The following is a 14,429-nucleotide window of genomic DNA, read 5'->3' as shown; positions in this document are numbered from 1 at the left end:
TCAGGACAGTCTGCCTCATATGGGAGAGAGAAGACCATACCCTGCTGGTTATGCCAGCTAGGCCCTGGGCCAAGGGTGGAAGGCTACGTGGTACCCTGTCTACAAAAGCATGGACTATAAGAATTCCCCCATGTCCTGAAAGAAGGGTGCATGGGATGGTGAGAAAACTTGGCTACATTTCTAAGCTTCTAATGAGGGAGGAAGACCCAACTGACAGAGTACCCCAGGGGGGCGGGGCAGGGCAGTATTCTAGTTACTCAGACCTTGGGCCTGGTCCTCCTGGCAGGGGAGGGACAGGGCTCCAACAGAGGGCTGGGAGGGTGGGGCCCCTTTCCCAGTTCCAAGGAGGGAAGGAAGGTGTCCTTCGTGGTGGCAGCCAGTGGCTGGATGCAGGGTTGAGAACTGCAATGAGGAGCATTTCAGTGGAGTGGCAGGGATGCTGAGGGGAAGCCCGTGGGTCAGAGTCAAATGTCAGACCCCACAGAAATGTGGCAGTGTGGTAGGACCTGACTTAATTAAGAGAACTCAAGAAAAACAGCCCATGTGGAGAAATATGACTCAGGCCCCGAGAAAGCCAAGGAAGTAAAGCCTCTTAAATGAGAGCAGCTGGAATACCATCCCCTATGAACCTACTGCAAACGGGAGGGGATTCTAGAATCTTCCAGAGCTCTTTTACCAGAGAGAAAAGGAAGCACTGAGTGAAGGGAGCCACAAGTGGAGGTGATAGTGAGCAGACCTGGTCTAGAAGGATGGGCCTAGCCTGATGGCTGCCAGTGTGGGAAAAGGACAGCAATTTTTGGACAAGCCGAGTGGCATGCACCTGTCTGCTCATTCCCCGGGTTTGCTTTGCCTCCAAACTCAGCCAAGAAGCAGGAGGACTGGAGACAGCCAGGCTGGCTGTGCTTGGCAGGGCTTTGGCTTGGCTCTGCCCTGTAGGGGTGCCATGACTCAGGGCAGGCTGCTGCCCAGAGCTGAATCCAGCCTCTGGAGATGCTAGTCACCTTGTGTCTGCCGTAGCTTTAGCTGGCTTTCTGGACCCTGCATTGTGGACTCGGAGGGTCTTTGGGTATGAAGGGAACAGGCTGAGTCCACTCGGCCAGAGTGTGAGTAGGGTGCAGGGCCCCAGAGGCCAGGGAAAATAGGGCGAAAGCCACTTGTGACAGATCTCCAAGGGGAAAGGGACTCTTGAGGACTTGGGGTTCTGCCATCTCTTCCCAGCACCAGGGTCCCCCTTCCACTACTTCCCACATCAGAAGTTGACCTAAGCTAGTGGTGTTCCTTAAAGACAAGGGGCACCGAGCAGGGGAGGGCAGGGCTCCAATCTGTTGGGCTGGGATAGTGGCACCTCTTTCCCTCTTTCCCAATTTCCCTCTTTCCCAATTCCAAGGGGAATGACGCCTGGGTGGCTCAGTCGGTTAAGTGTCTGCCTTCCGATAGGGTCGTGATCCCAGGGTACTGGGATGGAATCCCCATATCCAGCTCCTTGCTCAGTGGGAAGTCTGCTTCTCTTTCTCTCTCTGCCATTCCCCCTGTTTATGCTCTCTCTCTCTCTCTCTGACAAATAAATAAATAAAATCTTAAAGAAAAAACAGGGGCACAACAGGAAGCAATGGTGGAGACAACCTGGGATCTCAGCTGCCCCTTTGGTCCTTAGGGCTACTGCTGGGACTACCTAGCCAGCTCCATCCCTATCCTGTGGGCTAGGAGAGGGGAAGCAGCAGAAAGTGTTTTTTTGGCATAAGCTTGGGAAGGATTAACCAATCAGTGGGGGAGCTCGTTGCTCATAAGTATTTTCATTCACCAACTCCTTTCAACCTCCTAATAACAGGCAAGAGTATGGACATCATCTGAAAGGCTAAAGGACGGTTAGCCTCCTTGGGCAGAGACCATGCTTTATGGCCAATGCCTGCTATATGAAAGGTGCTCCATCAGTGTGTAAGGGATGAGAATTGGATGGACTTGTCCCAGGTCACCTGGCAATGAGACCTACTGGGGCAAAGAGCTTCAGCCTCCGGGATCAGACCCGGGGGCTCTTTGCAGCCCGTCCCCACTCGTTTGCATTCAGGCTACTTGCCAGGCGGGGGTAGCTGGAGGCCTGAGGGCCGCGAGGTGGGGAGGAAGCTGGCTGTACACGAAGCCCCCCACCCCCACCCCTGGCCCCGTGTCTGGATACCCTGAGGTGTCTTGAGGGGTCGCGCTGTACTCAGCACTGCAGTCCACTCACTCGGGGTCGGCGCCCGTAGGGAGCTCTGCGCAACAAAGACAACCGAACTCGAGGCCGCCGCCGCCTCCGTGGGCTCGCCCACTCGGGCCCCGGGATGGAGAAGGGCTGAGCCCCCGAGCCCCAGCGAAAGAGGGCGGCCCCCGACCGCGCGCAGCCCCGACGGCCGCACAGCGCCCTCTGGTGCCGGGCAGCGGGGGCCCGGGCCGTTCCGCCTGCCCGCCCGACGGCTTCGCGCGGCCTCCCAGGCCCGGGGCGGGCTTCGGGGAGGTGAGGGGCGGAGCCCGGCGGGCGGGGGCGTCTCCGAGAAACTCGCGGCCTTCGGCTGCTTCCCGGCCCGGGAAGTGAGCCGGGGTCGGGAAGCCGCAAACAGGAAGTCGGGCTGTAACAAAGAGCGCAGGGGGGCGGGGGTGCCGTGGGACCTCCGGGGCGCCCGGCGGCGGCGGCGGCGGCAGCGGCAGGTGGAGAGCCGACTGGCCAGCGCGTCGCACCTGCCCTTTCCGCCGCGCCCGGGGCTCGGGGCCCCTGGGGATCCGGCGGGGCCATGGGGCCGAGTCATGCACCCTGGACGCGAGGGAGGGCGCGGCCACCCGGGGAAGGTGCATCCTCTCCCCGGGAAGGGACAGTCACAGTTCCCTGAGTGAATCACTTCCATCCCCTTCCCGGAATGCAGCAGGCCACGTGGGGCAGAGGGCTGGATTTGCCGATCCTGCCGGGACCCAGGGGGAAGGGCTGGAGAGATGCAGGGAGGGGAGAGCCCTGTGTGTGTGTGGGGGGGGGTCCCCCCGTAGGGGTTGGAGCATCCATCCCGACTGCCTGAGTTTAGTGGCCTTATTTAGCCTGAGCTGGGGGACCGGGCGGGAGGGGTGCAGATAGAAGACACTTTTTGTTTCCTACCCCCTAACCAATCCTGAGTGGCGCTGAGGCTGGAGAGGGGGCCCCTGGTGGAACAAGCAGGATAAAGGCATTCCTCCCTTCACTGCATCTTCCTGACTCACCTCCCCACCCCGCAGAGATCCCCAGGTGGTTAGCAGCCAGAGGGCCCTGGAAAAGCAGCTGTCCCCAGAGCTAGAGTTCACCGAGGGGTCAGATGAGCCTTTAGGCTGGGCACTGCCTCCAGGCTGTTAAGGAGCCACTGAACTCTGAATTCTCTTATGAAATACTCTAACAAATTCAGGAGGCATTTGCTAAACCATGGAGAGCACTTCCCAGGGCTTTGTTTGGCCTTGTTTCTGCCAAACCAGGGACCTCTCCTGTATACCTGGACACTCTAAGGAAAGTCTTGGGTACCTTACCCATGAGAAGCGGCTGCACCCTCAGGAAGTGACCTCCAGGCTAAGCATAGAAAGGCTTTTGCTGTGGCCTGTCCATACACCAGCTGCTTGGCCTAGCTTCTGCAGGGTCACTGGAGGTAGAACCACAGGTTAGAGTGCCTAACCTAGATCTGTGCTTAGATCCCCGCTTTCCCAGGAAAGCCTGTGTGGTGGGCTCTCCCAGCTCCCTGTCTAGGGAATCAGAGCCTGTGAGTGGTTTTAGCCAGCTCCCCTACAAGGCTCTTCTCTAGGCGCCGGTGGCCCGTGAAGCCCTGCACAGCCTGGCTGTGTGGACGTGCAGGCTCGCGGGTGTCCTACCTGTCCCCCACATGGGAGCCTCGTCATCTGCCTTGTGTCCCGGCCCAGTTTTCCCAGCCCCCAGGGCCCGGGAGCCGCTTTCCTGTTTCATTTTGGGCAGGAAGAGTGAGGTCGTGTTGTTCTTCCCCCTGCTGCCGGCTCAGGCTGTGGGAACGGTTCCCTGAATACTTTCCTGTTTGATACCCTGTATGCAGTGAGGGGAGCAAGAGCAAGGCGTGGAACATGTGCCTGCGGGCGAGTGTGGACGCGCCTACGTCTCTAACTCCCACATCTCAGCATAAGCCCCCAGGTCAAGGGCGGGCATGCTGTGCGTGTAAGGGAGAAAGGAAAAGGGAGGGCAAGGAGCATGCATGTACTTGGACTCCATGGGGAGTATCTGGTGGGCCTATTTCGCGTTACTGCGGACAGGCTGTGAGCATCTACTTGGCCTTTGTCAGTGGCTCAATTTTTTCATCATTTGCTCTCCATGGGGTATATCTGGCTATAGAGAGGACTGTGGCCCCCTAGGGACCATGTCATACCTTATAGGAAGGTAGACACGAAGTCAAGACTGAAACTCTCTCATTAGTGCCTCAGCCCAAGAAACCTGGGCTCAGGGAAGGCCACCTCCCTGTCCTCCTCCTCTCCTGCGGTCTTAGTAAACTCCTGCAGCTCTGGGTAGACCAGGTGCCTGGACTCAGTTCTCCTGGCTGGCTACAAGGAGGACAGACCTAAGGCAAGCCCCCCACCCTGCATCCCCCCAAGACCAGTGCCCTGCTGGGACTGAGAAAAGAGTAGGTAGGTGCCAGTCTATCTAAAACCCTTCAGTGGCAGGAGGAAGGACCCAGATGTCATTCTGGTTCAGAGACCCCATTCTCCAATAAGTGAATCTACTTGAGAAGACCAACACCAGGAGAATCATCCCTTCCCCCAAATTCCTGTATCCCCCAGGCTGACTAGGGAGCCCCAAATTTTTTTCAGGCTTGAGGAGAGAAAGGGAGATAGATTCAGGTCAGGGGGCATATCCCCCAAGTGATGGTGGGAACATAGGGGGAAACAGGGGGCCACAGCAGCCTTGAGCCAGCAGGCAGGGAAGGCTGGTCTAGGCCTGGGACTAGATGTGCGAGTTGGGGCTCTATAAGGACTGGAAGGGGACAAGCATCCGGAGCACAGCAGGCGAGGCCCAAGTGCGTGCCCAGGGTCCCGGCGGTTCTGGCAGAGCAGCAGGCAGCACTAGGAGACGGGGAGTCAGAGAGGATGGAGAGAGCATTCATTCCCCTTCTGCCATCACAAACACAGGACCCAAGAAGTAATAAACTCCTGTACACATCTGTTCCATATTATAAATACACATTATATACAAAATAATGTTATAAAATGTAGAAAGGTCAGTGCTTCTGATTCTTAAATTACTGAAATACTAGACTCCAAAATAAACTACAAAAAAAAAACAAAACTCATATTATTGATTTCTGAAGATCGGCTTCAAGGGTGGTCTGGGGGACAGTAGTGGGTGTGGGCAAAGCCCAGGCTCGAGGCTGTAGGAATGGTTCGAGGGAGGCAAGGGCCTGGGTGGCAACGGCACCTCCTTTTTCCCTCACTGGAATTTCCCGCATCACTGCCCTGAGCTTCCCAGTTAGGCCTGGCTCCCCCGGCAGGCCCTTCACCTTTGTGCTCACTGGAACGCAGAGGCACCCCAGGCAGGAGGCTGGGGGAGCCAGGTAAGGCTTACCAACAGCCTTGCCCAGAGGGCAGAGGCCAGGGAGAAGCTGGAGGGGTGTTATGAGCAAGGCCCACGTGTAGTAGTTGAAGGCACCGGGCGGAAAGGTCTTCCGCTTCGGGCGCTCACCTCACCTGCAGGGCAGCTCCTGCCAAGGGCTGCACCCGATGGTATCCGGGCCCACAGATGGCCCCGCTCATACTGGCCTCCTCTGATTTGGACCCAGCTGTTGCAGTGGGGCCTGGGCCAAAGGCACTTTTGGAAACACAGATGCCAGTGGAGGCCACACCAGCTCCAGGCCCCATAGGGCCATTGCCACTCCCACTGGAAAACAGGCCAGATCCCCAGAGGGGCCCTCTGAAGGCCACAGCTGGCAGGGCGGGTTCCAGTGGCACCTCTCCTCTGTTCCCTGGGCCAGCGCGGCCACCAGTCTGATGCCAGACAGACACCCAGAGGCATGGAAGGGTACTGCATCTCTTGGCAAGTTCACAGTCTGTCCAGGTCATGCCATTCCCTCTTCCTCCTGAGAGCAGCACGTTGCATATTAAAAATGTCCCATCCAGGATGCAATGTAAACAATGCAGAAGGAAGATCCAGCTGCTGGGGCCGAGCTGGGATGTCCTGGGAAGGCTCCTGCCTTATACCTGGAAAGAACGTGGAAAACAGGGAAGTCGGTTACACTGGAGGACAAGAACTCTCTCCTCCATGGTGGCCCCGGGACCTCCCTGGAGAAACAGGTGGGGCAAAAGGAGGGTGGGACAGCTCTCCCCAGACTTAGGCCCTGATACATGCACAAGCCTGGGAGCCTGGGTTTGTGCGGCCGGCCAATGGAGGAAGCAGCGGGAAGGGGCAGCAGAGGCACAAGGCAACCACTCTCGCCCCCTACCCCAGCAGCTGGGAAGCAGTGCCAGGGAGCTGGCCAGATGCCACGGTCACCCAGCCCAGCGGTAACACAGCGGGAAGAGCTAGGCCCAGCTCACCCCCCACGGTTCCTGTTTCACATCCTCTGCAGCAACAGGGCCAGCAGGGACCCAAGAGCCCCTGAACCTGGCCCGCCAAGAAGGGGTTCTGACCCACCCTTCAGAAGCGGGCCCCTGGGCTTGAAAGTCACCAGGCTACTTTCCCATTCCTGGATGGCAGAAGGAGACGTGCTGGAAGGGAAGGTGAGCCCAGCACTCACCTCCGTGGCAATGACACATTCGTTCCTCTCTTCTGATATCAAACACACAGACTGGTACATGGAATCCCTGGGGGAGCATATCGCTGATATCCGACACTCTGGCTTTTCACTGCGGGAACACAAGACAGGCTGGTGAGGGAGGGATGGGGGGAGAGCTGGGTGGGGGCAGGTGGGGTGCTAACCCTGACCCTGGAGAGCCAAAGGGCATGGGCTCTGAGAGAAGACACAGGGACTGGGGATGCCCAAGGCTAGCCTGGGGGACAGTGAGGAATAGGCCCCCAAGAGAGACACAGGACCTCCAACCTTACCAGGGTCTCAGGCCTGGAAAAAACCAGCATTGCTCCTCCAGGCAAGCTGTGCCATGGAAAGACGGGAGTCAGAAGAGACCCCCCCCCACCCCCCACCTCGTGTGGTCCCTTGACATTTGTGAATGAATGAAAGAATGAATGAGAAGAAAGGATGAAGGATCCCTGGCCAAAATCTTGTTGCAGGAGACTCCTGTCAGCAGTGAGAAACTAGTCAAGGGCCTGGTGCTAGCCTTCCACCTGTCCTGGGGGAGCCTAGGCAGTACCGTGCAGGGCCCTGTGGCCAGGCCCGGGGCATCCCAGTGCTGCTCACCTGTGTAACCGCAGTGGCGCCTTCTCCCCTAAGCTTTTCTCACTGTGGGGGTACTTTCCCAGCATGGTCCCTCGCCCTAGAGCCCCTGGGGCCAGATTATAGTCCAGCGTGTGGTTCTGCTGTTTGCCACAGTTGGACTTGTCCAGGCCACAGTCCACTTCCAGCTCCTTCTTCTGGTTTGTATTCTTGAGCTGGGCAGCAGGGATCAGGTTGTCCTTCTGGAAGTCCGACAAGTTATTCATGGCCTCCCTGCTGCCATCGTCAGGCCGCCGGAGCCGCAGCTGCCGCACAGCCACTGCCACCATGCCCAGCAACACCAGCACCACCACCAGGCCCACACCCAGAGAGACAGCCACCCAGGGGAAGCTGGGCGGCATGCTCACAGGGAACTCGCAGCGGCTGCCCACAAAGCCATAGGGACAATTGCAGACGAAGCTGTCCTCAGAGAGGCCAGGGTAGCAGGTGGCCCCGTTGAAGCAGGGTCCCGAGGTACAGGCGTCGACATGTATCCGCACCTCGCAGCGCCGGCCAGAGAAGCCAGCAGCACAGGTGCACATGAGCCCATTCTCCAGCTCGTGGCAGGTGCCGCCGTGGGCGCAAGGGTTGCGGGCACAGTCACTGAGGTGGAGTTCACAGTGAGGGCCTGTGAACCCAGGACGGCAGCGGCACACGCGGTTGGGACCACGGTTCAGGCACTGGCCCCCTGTGGGTACACATGGGTCCTGAGTGAGCAATTGCCTGGGAGTCCCCCCAGGGAGAGCGCCCCAGCCCAGATCCCACCACGAAGAGTGCTGTACCAGGAATCGGGAGATCTGGGCCCCGATTTATTCAGTGAACTCACATATAAAAACCACTAGCATCTTGCAGAGTTGGAATCGGACAGCTCTGTTTGGGTTCTCTCTCCAGCTGAAGGTGACCTGGCACCTGTCGCTGTGCCTTATTTGAAGCCTCAGTTTCCTTCCTTGTTAAATTAGAGTATAACTCTCTCCCCTCCATAGGAGATCTCTGAGGGTTAGGTCGGATGATGCAGGAAGGCAGGAGCCCCTGCCTGGTATATAGTAGATGCTCAAATAAATGTAATTATCAGTTAACAAAGTTAACAGAGTGATTAGCTGGAGAACAGGCTCCATCTCTGCCCTTCCCACCCCTCTCCAGCTCCTGAGGCTTCTCTCCTGCACAGTGCTGTCTGCCTGGCTCACAGAAGGTCATCAGGAGGCCAAGGAAACAAAGATAACCAGTGTGCTTCGTGCCCCCCAAGATGCGGAACATTCTAGATGCCTCGTTCCATGCCAGGCTCCACATGGCCAGGGGGTAAGGTGAGGCCTTTCAAAGTCGGGCCTTGACTGTGCCAGCCTCTCACTAGGAGGGGCCCGAGGCTTCATAGGTCCCTCTCCCTAGACCAGGACTTCCTGGGGAGGGTCAGAGGCCAACCCCGCCAGGAGTGGGCTCTGACGTCAGACTGAGACGTGAAGCTGGGTACGTGCCTCTCCTCCCCCTAAGGCCTGTACCCACTGCCAACCCGCTCTTCTTCCAAAGCCACCAGCTGATGATGCCAGCCCCTCACCACCCAGAGCGGGTTGGGACCATCTCAGCCTGCCCAGAGGGACAGACCTGGCCTCTCTCTGCTCCTGACTCTCCCTCCCCAGAAGGCTCTCTGAGTCCTAAGCCTGCCCCCCACCCCGGGTTAACAAGGCCATGAGACTCACCATTGGCACACGGGTTGCTGGCACACCTGTCCACTTTTTTCTCACAGTTGGAGCCCATGAAGTTGGGGGGGCACTCACAGGCATAGCTGGCCCCCTGGCTGCGCTCCCGGCAGGAACCCCCATTGAAGCAGGGGGAGTCGGCACAGCTCAATGTACTGTGCTCACAGTGCAGGCCATAGTAGCCCGGGGCACACAGGCAACGGTAGCCATCCTCCTGGTCCTGGAGAGAGACCAGAAAGAGGCACGAGTCAGACCCAGGGGGGCAACAATGCATGGCTTGGGACCAGACCTCCCCCTGCCCACAATGCCATGGCTGCACCTCCACTGGCCCCCCTGGGTGGGGGCCCCTGGGCTCTACCTGGCCAGACCTCTATGGGCCCGAGTCTCACCTTACAGCTGCCTCCGTTGCGACAGGGGTTGCTGTCACACTCGCTGAGCTCCAGCTCGCAGTCCACGCCAGTGTAGCCTGGGCGGCAGGTGCAGGTGTAGCTCCGCTGTCCGCTGTTGGAGCACGTCGCCCCATTCTTGCAGGGGGAGTGGTGGGTGCAGTAATTGAGATCTGCCAAGACAGGGACCAGCCAGCTGAGCGGGGCTGTAGAATGGTCCCCATCTCCAGGCTCCTCATAGTGCAAGTTCACCATCCATGTGCACCCCAGAGGCTTCAGCCCAAAGTTGTCCTGGCCCATACCCTTCTTCCTTGACCCACATCTGACCTGGGCAACCCACCCAAGTTTTAAAAAAAATACAGACCTGGGCAACCCACCCAAGTTTAAAAAAAAAAAATACAGTTGGACAACTGCCTGCTAGGTAAGCTCCCAGCCACTGGCCACCAGGGTAGAAGGAGGGGAAAGAAGAGGAGCGGATGGCAAGGCCCCATGTGGAGGAGGAAGTCAGAAAAGGCTTCATGGAAGAGGGGCAGCTGAGATAAGCCTAGAAGGAGGGATAAAATGTTAACAGGTGGAAATGATAGGGAGGAAGTAAAAGCCACCTTAAGTAGTGACCAGGCATTTTTTAAAGGGAAATGCATTGCAAGAGTATTTTGAAATATAAGTATTTGTTTTCTCATTTGGGAAGGACAGGGAGGGAGCAAATACAGAGCAAATACAGAAACTGGAAGGGCTGTGTTTGCCTATGATGAGTATATGACTATGTTACCTGGGAGCTAATGTGGGGAGAAGAAAGAGAGTGGGCAGGAACAGGTGTGTACATGTGTTTGGGGTAGGGTAGAGAAAGCAACACAAACACACACACACACACACACACACACACACACACACACACACACACAGAATACAGGGGCTGTTGAATTCCAAACCCCTTGTTGCCAGAAAGTCAGGGCCCAGGCAAGTTCTTTCTAGCCTGGTAAACCCCCTGCCCACCCTTCCGAGGCTTGTGCTGGTAAATCCATGGCAACAGCCACCCTCTTTGACCCTGAAAATGGGAGACACCCTGCAGCTGGCTACAGGATGAGGGAGCAGAGGCTCCCTCCCACACAGTTGGAGCTGGCCGACCCCCGCTGGAAGAGTGACCAGCCTGCCTCCCAAACCCAGAAAGAGACTGTAGGCTGAGGCAGCTGGCTGGCAAGCGCCACTGGGGAGGAACAAGGGAGGCTGTTTCTGCCCCACACCAAGAAGTCGGTTAGATGCCACTCCGCCCAGGGGCGCAGCTCACCCACAGTCTCAGGGCAGCTGCTGGGCACACCCTACCAGACAGCTGTGTAGGGAGAGCTGCTCAAACAGCCCGGGCAGGTAAGCAAACACTTAGGGGGTTAATAGGTAACTACAAGGTAGAAGGAGGAACCAAGCCCAGCATCTCTCCTCCTGGGCCTCGCTGGAATTTGAGCACAACCTGCAACTGCTCCTGCTTCCTGGCTTCTCTAGGCACCCTGAGCAAGAAGGACCCACCATCTCACTCTAGACCAATGTAAGGATCCTTAAAAGCCCCAAGCTCTTTGAAGGATAATGGGATAAGCCAACTGGGCAGTCATCCAGTAAGAAGGGCAAGCGCTCTGGTTCCCACCCCCTGCCCACCTCTCCCAGCCCCTCTGCGCGCTCTCTCTGCCCTGACTCACCTTGGTCGCAGAAGAGGCCGCCCCAGCCCTCATCGCAGGTGCACTGCCATGGGATGCTGCAGGTGCCATGGCGACAGCCATTGTGGGGAATGCATTCGTTGCAGAGGCGGCCCTGCCAGCCTGGGCGGCAGCTGTTGAACAAAAGGGAGGCTGAGGGTGAGGTGAGGGCTTAGCTGGGAGGCTGGCTCCCTCCTCGCCCACTTCCTGTCCCCTACTCACATGCACTCCGCTGGCTTGCTGCAGTAGCCATTCTGTTCGTGACAGCCAGAAAGACAGACCGCTGAGGAAAGAAAACAGAGCCCAGTGAGGTCAGATTGTTAAGGACTCTGCAGCCCCCTTTCCCTCTCCTGGCCCTGGGGGCACCCCCAGCTCTCCTGGTCTCACTTCCCTCTCCTGGCCTCCCAGAGGGGCTGCAGGTGTTATTAAGGGCAACAGTGGCACAGGGAAGGAGAATCCAGGCTGGATGGAAGGCAATAAGGGGGTCCCTGTGGGCTCTGGCAAGATGGGGAGGAGCACTAAGAAGAGACAGATCAGAGTCCACGCCTATCCTAAGCATCCCCACCTGTTCCTGAGGCCCGGCTAGTGGGCAGCCTGGACCTGTTCTGTGAGGGAGGTAGGCTGTGGCCAAAAAGAGGCCACTGTGTTGCTCCGGGGGACCCCTGCCAGGGAGGCGGGAGCTTGGCTGCTTACGCTCTTCGCAGTACTCCCCAGTCCAGCCGGGGAGGCAGGACAGGCTGCCATCTGGTTGGCACACGTAGTGGCCGAAGTGGTCATTGCGCTTCTTGCACAGGCGTGAGCAGCTGTCCCCATAGTAGTTGTCACTGCAGATGACCCGGTAAGAGTAGCGCAGCCTTGTTGGGGGGCTGGTCTGCTCATCCAGTAACCAGTTCTTGCCCACAGCTAGGGAGCCCTGGATGGCGATCTTGCTGATGAGCGCGTCGGGTGGCAAGGCCTCTGAAGGGGCAGAGGGCCAGGTCAAGGAAGTGCAGCCAGTCCCGAGGATGCCAGCAACTGCTGGATCAAACCAGCTGTTCAGATGACCCCAGCAAGCACAGGCCAGAGGAACCCAAATGTCCCACTGCTTAGCTGCCATCTGCGTGCATGTGTGTGCACTAGCTGAAGGCCTGATATCATTCAGAAAGGAGCCAACAGAAGGATGTTAAAATGTTCTCCAGTGTTCTGGAGGCAGATAAACCAGGAAAGAGGAAAAGAGGTCAAAATGGAGAAGAAAAAAAGGGGCAAAGAGAGAGAGAAGGAAGGAGGGAGAGACGGAGGAAGAAAAGAAAAGGAAAAAAAAAGCCAGGTCGGGGAGGACCCTGGAAGCAAAGGGTCCTCTGGTGCCCATTCACGGGTTCTGCCCTTAGAGATGGGCAATGCTTTTCTTTTTCCTTTTCAAAGTGAGAATTGTTGTGCTGCTGAAATATCCTTTTCCTCTGTGTCAGAACAACATCCCAAAGCCATTATTCCCTTTGCAAAGGAGCGGAATTCGCGAAAGGTGTAAAATACAGGAAGGGGCCCGTCAGCGGCGCTGGCAGCTTCGGCCTTTCTCACCGCCGTGCTCCCCGCGTTCCCACGCCAAAAATAACCCGCAGGAAACGCAATTGTGCTCAGAGTCCAGGCAGCGAGCGGAATCCGAGCGTCCAGCGCGGGGCGCAGCTCCAGGCAGAGCTTAGTGTCCTGCCCCTCTCACCCCCCACCCCGCACTTCCCCCGCCTATCACAGGTTAACTCTTTCGGCGCTGCGCCGTGTCGCCCCCCTGTGGCGGCCGAGGAGCTACTCACCTGGCCGCAGGTCGTCTCCCGGCGCGTGCCAAGCTTCTATGATGAGTGAGAAGGTACCCTGGAGGCCAAAGGAGGGGGCGGGGGAAGACAGAGAGAGAGATGAGTAGGGGCGGGGGAGGTGGAGGTGCCTCGCGGCAGCGGGTTTAATTAATCTAATTGCAGGATACAGTTACAGCTCCCGGGTCAACATAACGGGTCTGTGCGCAGCATAGCGCGAGCGGGGAAGGTGAGCGGAGAACCCGGAGCAGGAGGGTTGAGAGATGGGGCATGTTAGCTAGAGTCATTCGAAGGTGGGTGACGCGCCGGTGCAGTAGCTGATGAAAATCATATCCCAAGAGTTGGGAGAAGAGAGGGAGGGCACAGGACTGGAAAGAGGGAGACGGGTGAGAGCCTTCCTGAGGATGAGGTCTCAGTGGAGAGTGAGAAGAAAGTATCAAAAGAGAGCGCCCTTGGTTTTTGTTTGTTTGTTTGTTTGTTTGGTTTAGTTGGAAGCGAGGAAATGGGGGGGGCCTTTGGTCCTAGGGAGCCCCCTTCTTGTCTTTCGCGACCTCCCAGTGCACCCGGGCTGTGCTCACCGGCCAGGTGAAATTGAAAGGCAGCTGGAGAGGGTTGCGTCCCCCGCCACTACTATCGTCCCCGACGGCGAAGGAGTTGGTGCCCAACACAGGCGTAGAGACGCTGCCGAAGGTGCAGGGCCCGGGCGACAAGACTGCCTGGAAGTGCTTAAGGCAGACGCGGAAGAAGGTCCTGCAGCCGGGTTCGCACGGCCGCCCGCTGGCCAGCACGCCACGCTCGTTGGCAAACTCCTGCAGCTGCAGCTGGAAGACTCCGGAGCAGGCTGCGCGCTATTGCACAGGGACCGAGGGAAGGAAGGAGGGGAGCGGTCAGCTCGGCAGACGCCCGGGGCTCAGGCTCCGGGCGCGGCGGGAAGGGGTGGAGGGGGTGCGGGACGTTACCTGCTGCCAAAGTGCCACCAGCAGCAGTAGCGCCCAGCGAGAGGCGCTACGGGACGCGGCTGCCATCCCCTGGAGCGTCGCTCTCTCCCCGCGCCCGCCCTGTAGCTGGCTTCGTTCGGGACTCCGCTTTCCCGCGCGTCTATCCACCGGAGGGGTCCCTGAAAAGCCAGGCTCTTCTGGGGCTTTCCTCTCGCTTCGCCTTCTCGCTAGTTCTGCTCCAGCTTCTGCGGTAGGTAATCCAGGTGAGGGCGGCTGGGTGGCGGCTGGGCTGAGGACGTGTCCTCGGGCTGATAGTGGAGCCGCAAGCGGGCTAGTGCTGGGTACACTGCACTGAGGCGGCTGGAGCTGCGGCTCTTGGCCCCGTGTTCCCAGCTCGCGCTCTGCGCCGCTACTGAAACCTGCGCGCTCGGGAGCCTTCCTTATATATATTGGCTCGTCTCTTCGCCGCCTGTCACTCAGAACCCATGGTCACTCTCCCCTCCCCTCCCGGCCTCTAGCGCTCCAGCCCCAGCAGGGCCTGGAGGGGGCCTCCGCCCCCACCATCCCCCATCCCCGCCAGCCAGTCA

General features: G+C 58.4%; 1 protein-coding gene across 1 annotated transcript; it reads right to left on the bottom strand.

Annotated features, from left to right (window-relative positions):
* Window positions 1-5,147: 5,147 nt before the first annotated feature.
* Window positions 5,148-14,036, bottom strand: LOC111161567 (delta like canonical Notch ligand 4). Its single transcript, XM_022525312.1, has 11 exons — window positions 13,864-14,036; window positions 13,483-13,752; window positions 12,908-12,965; window positions 11,817-12,080; window positions 11,346-11,406; window positions 11,127-11,257; window positions 9,445-9,614; window positions 9,056-9,275; window positions 7,350-8,052; window positions 6,732-6,840; window positions 5,148-6,195 (listed from the first exon to the last, which is right to left on the bottom strand). Exons 1-11 carry the CDS (start codon window positions 13,927-13,929, stop codon window positions 6,190-6,192), a joined length of 2,058 nt encoding a protein of 685 aa, XP_022381020.1. The 5' UTR covers window positions 13,930-14,036; the 3' UTR covers window positions 5,148-6,189.
* Window positions 14,037-14,429: the final 393 nt, after the last annotated feature.

Source organism: Enhydra lutris, unplaced genomic scaffold, assembly GCF_002288905.1.
Source record: "Enhydra lutris kenyoni isolate GAN:26980312 unplaced genomic scaffold, ASM228890v2 scaffoldscaffold4, whole genome shotgun sequence".
NCBI classification, from domain to species: Eukaryota; Metazoa; Chordata; class Mammalia; order Carnivora; family Mustelidae; genus Enhydra; species Enhydra lutris.
The sequence above is the reverse complement of the archived record's forward strand: the minus strand, read 5'-3'. Positions and strand labels throughout refer to the sequence as shown.

Coding starts and splice junctions, on each gene's coding strand:
- LOC111161567 (XM_022525312.1), bottom strand. CDS start 13,929: ATGGCAGCCGCGTCCCGTAGCGCCTCTCGCTGGGCGCTACTGCTGCTG. Junction 11,258..11,345: donor AGCAAGCCAGCGGAGTGCAT/GTGAGTAGGGGA, acceptor TTTGTTCAACAG/CTGCCGCCCAGGCTGGCAGG. Junction 6,841..7,349: donor GCGCCACTGCGGTTACACAG/GTGAGCAGCACT, acceptor GTGTTCCCGCAG/TGAAAAGCCAGAGTGTCGGA.